Source organism: Anopheles maculipalpis, chromosome 2RL (genome assembly GCF_943734695.1).
Source record: "Anopheles maculipalpis chromosome 2RL, idAnoMacuDA_375_x, whole genome shotgun sequence".
In the NCBI taxonomy this organism is placed as follows: domain Eukaryota; kingdom Metazoa; phylum Arthropoda; class Insecta; order Diptera; family Culicidae; genus Anopheles; species Anopheles maculipalpis.
In genome coordinates, this window is record NC_064871.1 from 44,572,128 (window position 1) to 44,586,813 (window position 14,686).

Sequence of the window (14,686 nt, forward strand, 5' to 3'; positions counted from 1 at the left end):
GTGCGCCCAGATACCGGTTTTTGTGTCGTTTGGTACATTAGATGATGGTTGAGAGGGCTGTATGAAATACGAATTCGATATGGTTCTCATCCCAGCAGTGTTTATCATGTGCTTGAGAATAGCTGTGATCGGATCGGATGATGGGTTTTTGCTGCGCGGATATGTGACTAAAAGAAGGTAAAAGTGCACTTTCATCGTGCGGTTGCGATCGAGTAGGAAGTGTGACTTTGGACCCAGTATGTTCTTCGAAGGAATAATTTTTGTTGTTGTTGAAACCCTTGTTCAAGAGGGATCTTCAAGCTTAAATCGTTTGCTGAACAATGTTACTGCAAAAGGCTTATTCTTTATCGTCTTGAAAGATTCTGGTCTGTATGCGCCTTCATCTGTGTGCCTACATAACTCAGCGATGGCGGGATCGTTAGTTATTAGCAGGTTCCCCTTTTAGGAGGCCCGAGAACGATCGTGACGGATGCATGTTTGTCGTGGTTGTCCATGATCCAAACACCATTAAAGCTGTCACACGTAGATAGCCGCTAACGTGTTGTTTGGTGCTCATCACTCATCGTGTCGTTGAAATCGGCACCGGCTAATGATGATGATTACGAGGTTGTTGTGCGGGAGATGTGTTTATCCTGCCATTGATTACGGTGTGAAGCTTGAGTGCTTTGAAGAGAGCTTGAAGGTATGAGTATGAGTTTGAATATTTGACCTTTGAAGAAAGTGACAGAGGAATTTTGGGGAGGTCCTTGAGTGTAGCGAGTTTAGTTTTGAGTAATTCTCTGTAAAAAGTTCTTTGTTTAATTGTACAGTTTACAGTCTTAGAACATACCCGCCATACAATGGCTTATTGTGCTCATTTAAATCAAGAAGTGAGAAAGATATAAACCATATGCAGGACTGACTATCCAGTTACGGGTAAAATTAAGCCAGGGACTGTCAGAAATGGCAGGCCAACACCTTTCGAGGTTGTAGAGCCAACAAAGTTGAAGAAGAAGAAAAGAAGATCTTTAAGGTCCATGTTAAAGGATCCCTCATAAGAGAAATTGTGACAGACTGAGACGCTGACGATCTGTCTGTTGGGTAGGCAATAGCCCAAGGACCTAGAAGTGGGTTGTGAGCAATCTGCCACACACTACAATCCATCATTGGCATCCTCGGTTCATTTCAAAACGACATAGTTTCTTCCAAATAACTCACCAGTCAGTTGTTTTCACTAGGTCATTAAAATGTGACTAGTGAAACAGAAAATTGTACCTTTTTGGCTGGTGGTCTGAAGATTTATCTCGCTCTGTACCGTCTACGGCCGGTACAGAGGGGAAGAATTGTCAGACGAGTGGGATGGCTTTGCTGCGCATTTAACCAGCCAACTTAACAATTACAGACAAGGTGTGTTTGGTGTTGCAACATGACAGTGTCGATTAAAATCGGCCCAACAATGCAACAACGGGCGTTGTCGTCGGTGGTGACTGCTCGTTCCCCGGTCGACTTTGCCTGAGTTCGTCCGACCCTGACGCAATACCGGCGTGCTAATGATCGATTGTTGAAAGGCAGGGAGTAGGCTTTCGATGAACTGAACCAGACCGTGTGGCACGTGGTCGAGTCTGGTCCTTTGGCACCTAGCAGCAGTAACCTGGTGCTGCATTCAGTCTGAGCAGTGCAGACGTATGCATAATGATGATGTACCGGCGTCTGAACGAACCAGACTAGCAAGACAAGTCGTAATGTGACTCCTCCGTAACTGGTATGGGAGTTGTTGAAAAAAATAATCAACGTCTATTTGAAGCTAAGGCCCACTCGCGATCGTTTTATCTCACCGGTGGTGTATTCATGCTGCTGGAATGTTTAATCGGTGTAATCGATTGCCCAGATAGATTGTTACACATTTGCACGTGCGAATCATGGGGAATCATTTGAAGATACGCTGCTGCTGATAAGATTGGACACTCGTACATGCCATGGGAACCAAGTAGCGAGATATCGGCACTTAGTGGCTCGTGTAAGCTTTAACAATCCTTTTATTAGCATAGTAAGCTTGTACCTTTCTATGCATTTTTAATCAAACTATGATAGGAGACTACTGGAACTATGTTATCTAGTGGAGATACTCAAATTCTAGCAAATGTCAAATAGTGAACCGATAATGAAGAAGACGATAGCTGTGATTGATAGACGGTCAGCGTTCCTTGCTTTTTCTTCCTTTTGATCAAACGTACCCCTGCCGCTAGCTTGCACTGTTGCCTCGCGATGCTTGCATAACGTAACAAACGCACGTTACGTGCCATTTCGAACTGGAATGAAATAACTTTCCATTAACAAGTCGACCGGGCGTGTGTGAGCCAAGTTTGATTGATTTAATTTATATTTTATACAACCTTTTCTATTGGACGTTTGCACTTTTAATTATTTCATCATTAAGTTAACCCAATGGAGATGTTGCGATGAATGAAACTGTAATTGGGACGATAAGACAAGTTAGTTTACTACGTTGTTAGCTTGGACAGTTCAAGTGATCAAATATTTGTTACATTATATCAGATATAGATATATTTTGAACTAATAACTGATTTGCGGCTTATGGACGGAATTATAGACGTTTAATGATTTTGCTTGGCGTACTTTATGAATAAAAAAAGGATTTTATTGAATTTATTGGGATACGCTGATTCCGACGTTAAATATTTTTGTTGTCGAATAAACTATGCTCCAAATTTAAGTTTTAGTGATTTGAAAGTGATGCTTGGGTAGTTAAAAATGTTTGCTTTTCAAACAGACACATTACAGGGTTTCTGAGTAGAACTAGACAAGTGCGAGGCATTTCGAGACAACGGCTAAAATGTACTGGACAGCGTGTAGGTTGAAATGGACAACCGTCGCCCTTTCTCGACAGTGGTCAAGTTGAACAGGACAAACGCTAGGTTGTAGTGGACAAACGTCAAGTAGACCTGGACAGTCATATTTGAAATGGTTGGTGAAATGGTTGGAAGCGTTTCGGAAACGCTTGGCCAATTTTAAAATAAAAAAAAAACTGCTGAAATAGACATTTTTTTCTAATATCCAACTCTACATAATTCCCAACCGTACTTTTACTTTCACACCGAATATAATTACAATCAGAATGCATGGTTTTATTTAAAAATGTGAGGTAGAAATAAAATATTTGCAATACCTGTTCAAAATTTTAGCTTTTTATAGAATCACTGAATCGTGTTCTTGTAGCTGTTGTCATGGATATTTTACAGAATCAAAAATATAAAATCAAAAATAAAAATATAAAAAAAATATAAAAAATATACATAATTAAATATACATTTGTTTTACCACTTTCAAACATGCTCAGAGTACAAACTATATTGATGTTATTTTTGAATGGATGTTATGCATGTGAATTACAAAAAGAGTGTATTTCAACGGTTACTTTTAAAATATATGCTAAGCGTTTCCGAAACGCTCCGACCGTTTCACCAACCATTTCAAATATGACTGTCCAGTTCTACTTGACGTTTGTCCACTTCAACCTATTGTGTGTCCAGTTCAACTTGAGCACTGACGAGAAAAGGCGACGGTTGTCCAGTTCATCTTAGCCGTTGTCTAGAAATGCCTCGCACTTGTCTAGTTCTACTCAGAAACCCTGTAATGCCACCATTTCATTTCTATTTGGGTTTACCATGTCTCCTATGTCTGTAAAGATGACCTTAAAGCCTTTGCAGTTTGATTGGTCGGTACCTAATCTAATAACAATATTGAGATGATCGTACCGTTCTGAGAATTGCACACAACTGAGTCTGGGTCAAAAATGATGTTGAGCATCTTTCTTCCGAATATGGAATAAAATCGTAAATTTTGGAGAAAATCCCTGATTCAGAGAAGTGTGCGTGTACTGGAAATATAAACGTTTTTCAAGCTTCGTTGCAACCGGTGCTTTAATTACAACGCATTACACCGCAAAATAGTATTTGTGGTAGGTAGTTTCATCATTCTTCTTGGCTTAACGACATTCTAGGACACGCCAAACGTCAAATGGCTCATTGACGTCTCGCAGTTGGATAGTCACTCCTCACTGCCGGGGAGTGTCCTCATTATTTTCACTTAATAAATCTCCAATCTTTAAGGTTTGTGTCTCTTGGGCGATCCTTTGATGAGCTTCTAAAACATACGAGAGTCTGTAACCTATAACTGTCTACGTTATCAGCTAAAACTAGGATCTGGACTATCTTATAGAAAATGGTTTCGAAAGATGTCACCTCTGAGTCTTTGAATACGGTTCTTCTCTGGCGCCAAGTTGTAGAGAGATAGCAAAGGAGTCTGACAATGACCAACTACAGATCAAAGTGAAAGGAAAATTCTTACTTACACAGGTCTGGTTCGCTTCAATGGGACTCAAAAATAAAAGCTCTTGGCGTTGCATTGGTTTATCCTGGTCTGGTTATGTTCCCACAGATGTATTGCTACTTTATATAACGATATGCAATCTTGATTAATTATTTAAATAGAAATTTTAATGCTTGGCAAGCGTAATAATATTATTATTTATGAGTTCTAAAGAATCGTGTAAAAATAATGTAGTGGTTCACTAAAATCCCTTGACAACTTAATACCCGGAAAGGAAATTTCCAACAAGCGAGACAAATCAATGTCGGAACTGTACTGCTGTATGTAGTGTAATAAGTAGTTACCGACCAGGTACCGTTGAGCCTTGTCGCTGTTTTAATTAATTGTACTATCGTTAAGCTTCATCGCCAAAGCACTTTGAGACACGAGCAAGCTTTTAACACCGGTACGTACGGAACGGTTGATCAATCCATCCCATCTTGATCAACCGACAGCCCGGTAGGTGATGCAGTGCTTCGCATCTGTTAGGTCGATGTGTTGTGTGTGTGTGTGTTTAGAAGAAGCAACACTAGGTTGTCGCTTCCCTCTCCCTTGCCCAGCTCTTGCCTATGATCAGAACGTCTATGCAAAAACGATCGTGCATAGGAGGGGTAGGCGCACACACAAATAATCAACCCCATCACCTGCCAGTTCCGTTGCTTTGGCGTAATCTTTCGCAATGGCTCTTCGACATTTCCAGCCAGCCAAGGACACATGAGAGCAAACGCCACAAACTAGCGGCACTCGCTCTTGGTGTGCGATGGTAAGATCCGTACGGTTCTGTATCAGCAGCGCTAAAAGCGCTACGGCCAGTACATTCATCTTGTGCTTTGAATGGGCGAGAACACTGTTGGCGCAGGTGTTACAGGAAGTGTTCGTCCGTAGAGCACGTCGTTCAGTCTCCCTGACAAGCGAGCGGTGGGTTTTCGATAATTCTCGAAATCCTTGAATCACAGTCACGGAAGAAAGGAGTGTGCTGCGGTTTCCACTGCCGGAGGCACACTGTCTGTCAGTGGTTGAGCATCTCCGGTCACATCAGCGCAAGTAGAGATTCAGTAGATTCAGTTATTGTTTCTTGTTGGATCCAGAAAAGGGAAGCAAAAAGACACTAATTACGCTGTGATCATTATTTCTTTACAGGTTCCGGGAGTGTTGGCAACAGTGATCAGCACCATACATGATACACGAACATCGTCACAACTCTTAAGTTGATCATTTTGGAAGTTGATATTCGTACCGCAGGCGGAATGCGCTTTGTGGACGTGGTGGAAAGCCGGTAACAATAAGCAAAATACGGATCGGTGTGCGAATCCCACCACAACCCACAGACACAGGGACAGACAGACCGAGCGACACACTCGGCACATAATACGGAATTATGTTAAACTGTACCGATCTTGCCTGCGTCCTGCATCATCACCATTTCTACGCTCATCTGCATCATCTGAAGCACCACCTGCAAGATGACCACGATCATCACCATGGGCACCATGGGCACGAGAGTCACGACCATCACCATGAAGCAGGTAGGTTTCACAGTAGTATTCTTAACCGTCTGTAGCTATTGTAGCGCCCGGCGAGACGGTCACGTCTCGAACATGGAAACATAAACCGCATTCACAGCCCCGACACGGGATCTGGTAGCAAAAAAAAAAAGAAAACCTGTTCATACGGTGGGCAGCTGGGGACTGCTGGACAGTGGGGAAAAGGTTGAAAGGTTCTTTCGAGAACCGTGTAGGAACGTGCGGTGTTTTTTTTTTATCTTCACTGTTGCTGACGGTGAGATGAAGGCAAGAATTGCATAATATCATGAAAAGAGAGTTGCAAACATCAAAATCCCTAAGTTTGAAAATATGTCATATAAAATGGAGAAAACAGTGAAGTTCAGAAAGCTCGTCAGAATTTCTATGAAAAAAAACAATATTTAAATTTACAACCCACACCCTCATAACTCCATCAACAGTCGCCGAGTGTTGGTGGAGACCGCAATATTTTATGATGCACTTGTCCTAGTTTCAACGCCTGCTCTCACAATGTCATTCACTGTGAGCCGAGGGTCGGATTTTATGCTCGCTACTAGTGCCGGAGCACACATGCAGGTCATGCCACTCTGTGCCTTATGTAAGACAAGTTGTGGCCAAGTGTTGTTGCACTGTACCTACCCCGCGATTGCCCAAAAGCAACCAAAACGCACCGTGAAAAATGTGAACGTGTGGGGAACAAATTGTGTCCTACAATAGCGCATCATTTATGCAGTGTCACATCATCAGCTTTGTCATTTGGTAGAAGCAGCTGCTTAGCAATTTAACTTTGCAACCATTATAGTACACTTAATGTGCTGGAATTTGCACTCCATGCTGTTTAACATGAGCACAATTTGTGTAATGATGCTCGCGGAGTTAATCTAATTTAAAGTAGTCTCTAATGAACATTAGACTTTCTAAAGCGTTAGCGAAATACGGTAACGTTCACCAGAACTGTAAATTGCCAATAGAACGGAAACTGTTGACTGGCTGGTTCTAATAGAATTCCATCCATATCCCGCTTCTGGAAGGGAATGTGGGAAGTGTATAGTATTGCATTATACCTTACTGATTGCTCACAGGATAGAGACCCATATTTCCTAATCATCCCCAAAGGGTAGTTGCCGTAAACGAAGTTAAAATAATCGTTCTACTCAGGTGCAGTAATCGATACCATCTAGTTGATGTTTTACACAGCCGAGAGACACTAATTACAGTGTTGCTTCAATGGTGTACGTTCTCGATCAAGATAACACCATTTCCCAATTGTTGTGCTACATGCAATCGAATTCGGTTCAGTTTCGATCGATGGATCCAGCAAACCCGGTTTGCTGTACTGCAACCGATAAAGATGGGGATGGGTTGGATTGTGCCACATACCCACCAGAATTAAAGAGCAATACAATACGCAACCTCATTGCTATTTAGGTACGTGCAGTTGCTTTCGCCTTTGTTGGGGCGAGTTGGAGTTAGCACCTGTCCCGTGGAGCATGCTATCGTGTTTGTCAATTTCGCTGCGAACTTTCAGTTTTATTTCCCCACCCGAAACCTTTACACCCGTCAGTATCTTGAGTGATCTTGATGTTGAAAAGGATCTGTTTAAAGTATGGCCTAGTCGGTTTGGGGTGCTTTGTTTCACTTCAAAGGTTTCACCGATATTCGCATTATCTTACGCAACTGGACCGGTTTTTTTTTGGAAGGTCTGCAGTCTGCAGTTTGCAATCCAAGGACCAGTAGCCTTAGGCCGTAGTGCACGTCCTAACTTATTGGTATCGGCAAGTTTGTGCCGAAATTTGTAAGTTTGTGTCCAAAAGGTTGTTGTTGTTGGAGACCTGACTTCTACTGGGTGGGTCAGCAGAAGCTGCCGGCCAACAGATGCAGGCGCATTGTGCATGATAGATGTGCCAAGCGGCGAACAAAAAAAAAACCCGGCTGCAGTCGTACCCGTTCGGCGAAGCGTAACGAAATAAGGTTAATGACTAGCCGGCCATTTGGTGACCCAGATGAACTGTCGTTTCGAACCTGTGCCGCATTGCCGTAGGGCACTGAATCAGCTCGATTCAACGAATCGGGTCGGCACGAGAGTGACGAAGAAGCGCTCAGAGGGAACGATTGGTGGATTAAGCAATGCTCTCGGGCTATGCAAAAAAACTGGCTCGATTTCGATCGGAACTGACTTAGAATGACGCCCTGAAGATTACGACAGTCTCACAAACTCTTTGCGATTTGTTTGTCAATTTTTGCGTCACTTGGAACGCGCTGCACACCGTCGGATGGCACGAAATCGCAGGCCTGCCAAGCATACCGGTACTGCCCCAGTTACGGCAAGTCTCGCAAATAGCACGTGGCCTTCGGGGGGGGGGGGGGTTTTGCGTTTCCTAACGTGCAGCGCTACCAGCTCTGATCAGTTTCGGAACTCGATTCGGATTAGTTCCTTAGGATCGCCGATCGAGCGGTATCGGTTGCGAAAATTTGTCGATCCGGTTTCGGTTGCGAGTTGTTTTGCGCGCGGTGCATTCGAACGCTGGCAAGTTTCGGTAGAAGCGGAAGTGATACTGCTCCGTTCAAGCTTGTGAATGTGGTTTGCTTCCTGGAGCGCGAGTATGCGGAAAACCGAAACTTGAGAGATTCGTTGCAACGTTTTTTTTTGCCGACCATAGAAATGCAGGCACTTTGAAGTGTTCCAAACGATTGAACACTATACCATGACCTCAACGCAAGATGCAAATAGGAATTGGAAAATCTGAGGGTTCTGGGATTAAGGCTTTCAAGTGCGAAGTATTATGCAATGTCAAAACGCGCATCGTAAGGTCACAGATTTCTTGCGAGAGCACTAGCAAACGAAACACAATCAATCTTGAGATAATCGGAAAATCCACAAAACGAACCAGCAGCTAGTGCAAACAAGTTGCATGTACAGTGAACTTGATATCCCACCGGTATGCCCTTGGCAAGTTCATCAGTAGGAAAACAAAACGTGGCAATGAAAAGCCTCCCGTGTAGGTTTTCTAATACCCTGCGGACCACACGCCGCCGAACGCACGCACCTCGGTGTACATTGCGTCTTTAGGCACGTTGGTTTCATCTTTATCTCATCTCACTTCGGCTACGCAAACAGTACGACATGATGGGGGCCATCGCATGCCCGGTAGATAGCGCTCGGTACTCAAAACTGACCTGCCGCGCTGATCGTGATTGCGTCCCGTCAGATAAAACCATCGTCGCCTGTATGACTTTGACCATCGTTCCGGTGCAGGTTCAAGGAGATGGAAGTTCATTAGATCGTTTGACGCATACCCTAAGTCCCTGGTTGTTAGATTTGTATAACAGGGCGTACTGGGAGCGTCCGACGATGTACTTCCGAAAGCGACACGAACGGAATGGAAAAAGCAATTAAATCGATGCATCAACATCCAATTATAGGAGAGTGTTGGGCGTGACGACCGATATTGGTTTGCGGAACTGGTCGCACTGGATGCCTCGAAGGCGTTAAGGTTGTATCAATATTAGTACTGCTTAATGAACACGCTCACCCATACTCGGTTGGGCGCAAGGGAAGGTTGCGCTGTACAGCCCAAAGCCACAAAGCAATCATTGCAGAAGTTTCAAAAATTGGAAACAAGCTTCAATTTCCCTACTCGAACCTTTCCTTTTAAAAAGGGATACACCAAATTGCTTCCACTCAAGGTCGCGTATAGATATTAATAGGCGATCATTTGAAGCTTCAATTTTGGGAGAACCTCGTTAAAGATCAAACAGGAAAAACAAGTTTTGTTGCCATACTTAAAACAGGAGTACAGCGAAGTTGGTTCGCTTGCGGTTGAAATGGCAACGTGTCGCGGCATTGCATAATGGCCAACTTAACTAAGCGAAAAATTCGAAATTACCAGGTCAGGTCACCGGTTTGCACTGATCTAGCCCAAAAGGTGACGAACGATCGGATAACCAGTTTTAACTCCACAGTAACTTTCATACTAGGCTTTTGTAGTTGGCCGACAAACAAATCGGTTCTTTTTTTTTTGTTTGGTTTTAGACTATATGGTCAGGAAATCTTGTGGTCCCTATACAATACAAAAGTAGGTTCCGGACCTGCCGAGTCCGTGGAGGAGATCCAAGAGTGTAGTTACCTTCCATTGGGTTTCGCTTTTTTTCTGCTTGTTGTTGTATCCTCACAATGCACTTGTGTGCACAGTATCGACAACATGAAACCCCATCTACGTGACCTCGTTGACACAGCACCATTGTTGTTTTTGGCTTTCGTATTTCTTCTGCTTCATGACATTTGACTTGACATTACGACAACGCTATTAATCGCAGAGCTATAACAATTCCTCAAATTTGCTATCAATCTAGCCTTGTATAGGGTATTTAATAATATTATTTTTCAATAATATTTTCTGTACTTCCATTCCTGAGATCGAAGTTTGTGCTTCATAACAGTACATAAACCTGTACACCTTTACAGAGGTGACTTAAGGTTCGCTATTCAGTTTAGGTAACGAGCGTTGGCTAAGTTTGACGCGCTGCTGTGACCGCTGTCAGAATGGGGCACGCACGCATGTTGATCTACGACCGGGACGCAGTACTGCGTCGGAACTGGATGTCCTCGGTGTATGCGATCGATAGTAGAGGGCGCACGGTCCCCCGGAGGGGGGAACAAAAATGGCGGCACGAGCTGTACGAAATCGTCTCGCCGTCTCGTTCAAGATCAAATCAGCGTACGCTCGGTCGCCTAACCTAAGGGGCGGTGCAAACCGTGCGTAGTCCTGCCGAGTGCTCACCAGCAAAGACGGCACCGATTAACGAGCGATGTCACGAGACCCGGTGCTCCGTGTGCCGTTCACTACGCCAACAGACGCGTTGCACACCATTCGCGGTAAACGCGCGCGCGCACAGGTGTGTCGAGCACGGTGGTGTGTTGCTTCGTCGACCCTGTAGGTCAAACGTCAGTTTGTCACTGGTAAACTGGTGTCCTCTTGTTTAGCGGCGTGCCCTGCTGCAAGATCCGGCCCGCAGCCCAACGTTCCCGTGCACGCAAATTGTTGAACGCGCTTGCGGCTTTCGGTTTGGGTTTGCACATCGAGCAATATCCTAGGGGACACGCAGCGCAGTGTGCGAAGGTTTGAGGGAATAGTGTTTTGAGATCATGTGCGGAAGGAAGTCCGTTGGACCGATCGGCAGTTTGTTCTAGAAGCGGAAAAGGTCAAAATCTACGCCAATGCATCATCCCCGGTAGGGTGGGAGCAAGCAAACGCATCACCCGAGTCCCCGGGAGAGTCTTGGCTCGGTTCAAAGTGGCGAACAGTTGATGCGGAGTTCTTCCGTGCCCTATAGTATACTTGCAACCGGAGAGAACGGAAGACTCGCTGCGTTATGCAGCTTCGCGTGCGTAGAACGTAACGAACGAACCAAGAACTCTCGTGTGATACACAGATCGTGCACCTGTGAACTTCGTGAACTTTTGCGTGCTCGCGCGCTCGCTTGTGTGTGTTTGTGGCAAACGGAAGTAAAATCGTTACAGTAAGATCCAATCCCCACTCGTGCCCTTAGCCCCCTTTTTAGCTTAAGTTGCGAGCAGGCCACAACAACAGAGGTGAATGTTGCCAACGTTTATCAATCAAAACGGAAGCTTTCGTAACCTTGAGGGCGGTACTGTGAGAAACTCTGAGAAAAGTAGAAAAGAAATACCAGTGAGTGTATGTGTGCGTATGTGTGTGTGTGTGTGTGTGTTGAAAGACCATGGACTGCGGATGGGGCATAGGGCTTGTAACGCGTGGGAGCTTCGGTCGATTAACAACCCATTAAGCCCAGCACTATGAATGCTGGTGCTTTCTTCCGGATTGTGTGCAGTTATAGCAAATAGTGCACGATTAATCAAATCGCGCAATGAATCAGCAGGCATAAAAGCGTAAACAGAAACGATCAAGAAGTGATGTGATCAACGAGCGAATGCGGCAAGTCAAGTTTGCCGGGTGCGTTTTTTTTTGTGCATGCAACAAAACGAAAAAAAAGGAAGCCACCTTGAAGTTCCTGTACTTCAAGTTGCCCGAGTCTTTCAGAACGCTGTACCGGAAAGTGGGAAAGATGACCGAAGGCTAATGTGCGCCATCTTACAGCCATCGTTAAGAGCTGGATCGGTGACCTTCGAAAGTGTTTCCCCGGGTTCCCATCTGCCCGGGCATAGGAGTAGAATGCTGGCACCGTTTTGGTCGGTCAACTGCAAGCATGCTGTGCTGTTCCTCCCTCTAGTGTCTTGGAGGCCATCGAAAGGAGGAATGTTGTGGACGTTTGCTGAGGGATACACGTTATAGCTTCATCAAATTGTTTCATGGACTACTGCCACACCAGGGCGGACCTGAAAGTGCATATGATCGAATCAAGATCAGGAACGCAGACGGTGCGTTGTGAAAATGTAAATGAGGTGAAGGACTGGCTACACTCTCCTTGCGAAAATGTCTTGCAGCATATGGACGATAATGGCGCGTTCTTTATGCGATCAGTATTTGTTAATTATGAGGATCGTATCCTAAATGTCCACTGCAACGCCCGGATTGTAGATAAATCATGAACAAAATGGCGAGAGGACCTTCGACATGGTTGAGCTGCTACTATGGCAGCAGCTATTCTACTGTGACGTTCCTTGAGCGCGGTGTCGCATATGCAAGGTACTCTGGGACATTTAGTTGGACAATCCCTGACGAACGAAACATAAACCGTATCGGATTGGTTGACTTTGGTGGTTGGTCGGTTGAGCAAATTGTTTAATCGTAATCATTCCGATTACCTTCAGAGCCAATGTCGTTCGTATAATGAAGCGAGAACGCAACAATTCTTTTACTAAATTCTTTTGACACATTTTTTGCCTTTTTGTAAATCGTGTCTACTGGTTAAAGCGATAGGCATCACAATCCTGTTTGAATTGAAGCAGATTATCTGAAAGGTAAAATTAATGTTTGCTGTGCGCACGCTAGGTGAGATGCATGTTTGCTCAGGAAAAAAAAACTGCGCAACTTTGCGCAATTTTTTTCCATCACACACAAAGAGATGTAATTTCACAATGACTCCAAAGAAAGTGTGTACAAAGACTCACTAAACATGTGTTAATGTGTTTTACCTGCCTGTTGAAATCTCCATCCTCGTTCTCAATTACATCTATGAACCTGTTCTGAAGTGTAGATCGAACAGAAATTCTATCACTTTTAATTGGCTTTGCGGGGCTGTGGCAAGCGATTTTTAAAATTCCCGCTACTAATTGCGAGCGAGTACAGTGGCGCCACCAAACGTTCGCTAGCGTGACTAAGTTCGATAGCGTGACTTACTGAGCAATCACGAAGCCGCGAACCAGCCGCGCACTGGTCGTCAATATTTTTTCCGCGGTCACGTCCATCGGAGAAGATCATCCGCGCGCTCTCTAAATGCTGCTTTCCACGTTCCCCATATTGCCGATGGGCGGGAATTCATTATCGGCAAATTATGCGGGCGTGCTAGGTGAGGTAGCGGGGAAGGTTGGGAGGTACGAAATGGTGGTTTATCGTGTGGCTGTGTGTATATATCGTGTATCATTTAGACGAAGTGTTATTGTTTATTATTTATCTACCTGTCGTTTTTGAAGCTGGTTTATGGTTGTTTCGGTTGAAGTTGTTGGCGATGGTCTGTGTGGGGAGGGTGGCATCTCATCTCCCAGGTTCGTTTGTAATCGCATTTACGTTGACACTCGCGTATGGTGCGGTGTGTGCGTTAGAATTGGATGGTGGGGATGATCGTTTTCACTCGTCAGCATATGCGGTGGTGGATTCGTCTGTTCTTTTCTACCGACTGCGGTCGTTGTTCCTACAAGATCGTTCTGCGAGATCGTCTGACACCGGGTTGGAGTATTTTTTTTGTAGCATACAATACCTCACCTTCTCTACCTTTTTATTCCTTGATGATCGTTAGTGATCGTATCTGGTTTCATACGCCGATCGACGATTGCTTCGCACTCCTCCGGCATATCGGACGGTGCGCGATAGTACTATGGCCAAAACGGAAAGCTTCCGCAGGGGGCCAACGCGTTGCGCAAAGACGCGCCGGAGCGGAAGAAGGAAAGATAGAAGAGAGCGAAGGCAATCGGTTACTGTCAGTAGCCGTAGTACGCGTAGTAAAGGCGAGAAGCAGAGTAGTGCGAGCCTGCGCGCGGTACGTATAGCGAGAGACCGGTAGAGATCGGCGCCACGTTCAGGGCTCGCTCGAGGTGTAGTAAACCGCCGACGCAGGCACGCAATGTGCACACACACACACACAGTGCTGTCCCGCCAGCCACTCGACGCGACGGTTTCGGACAGGCTCGGGATTATCAGTTGACGCAGACCGCACAGATACGGTAACGCGAACGGTGCGGTGAACTTAATGCCTAGTTAACATCAAGCATCGCCGAGCTTATACTAGCAGAGTCGTACTTCACCCTGGTACGGTAGATCTGATCCGAAGGTGCGCTAGTGCGCAAGTACTCGATCGCGCTCCATCTCGGTCACTAGACCTGTGATCGTTTGTTTTTGGAGCATGTGACACGTTATAGTCCTGAAAGAGTCCAGAACTTCTCGTGTGTTTGTATATGGTTTTGATGTGCAAATTTGTTGTGAGGTTAGTGAATTTCTCGTGAAAGAGGGTGTCTTAGGGTGGAGTGGTTAGTGTTCATGTGGAATAGTGAAATTTAAAGGAAATGTGTATGTGTTTTATAGAAAATATTCCACTGAAACACCAGCTCATACAAGGTGTCGCATTGTGATAACGCGCGCGTCCTGTGTTTACTCGCCGAT

At 44.9% G+C, this 14,686-nt stretch overlaps 2 protein-coding genes across 4 annotated transcripts in view; one reads left to right on the top strand and one right to left on the bottom strand.

Annotated features, from left to right (window-relative positions):
* LOC126556838 (DNA damage-binding protein 1) overlaps positions 1-14,686 on the bottom strand; it is a 412,736-nt gene that overhangs the window by 65,183 nt on the left and 332,867 nt on the right. The gene's annotated exons all lie outside the window — the stretch shown is intronic.
* LOC126558763 (LIM domain-containing protein A-like) overlaps positions 5,734-14,686 on the top strand; it is a 66,822-nt gene continuing 57,869 nt past the window's right edge. For both annotated transcript variants that reach the window (XM_050214822.1, XM_050214824.1), the window contains exon 1: positions 5,734-5,894. In XM_050214822.1, the coding sequence (XP_050070779.1) occupies positions 5,747-5,894 (148 nt within the window). In that variant the 5' untranslated portion in view covers positions 5,734-5,746. The remainder of the gene's footprint in view (positions 5,895-14,686) is intronic.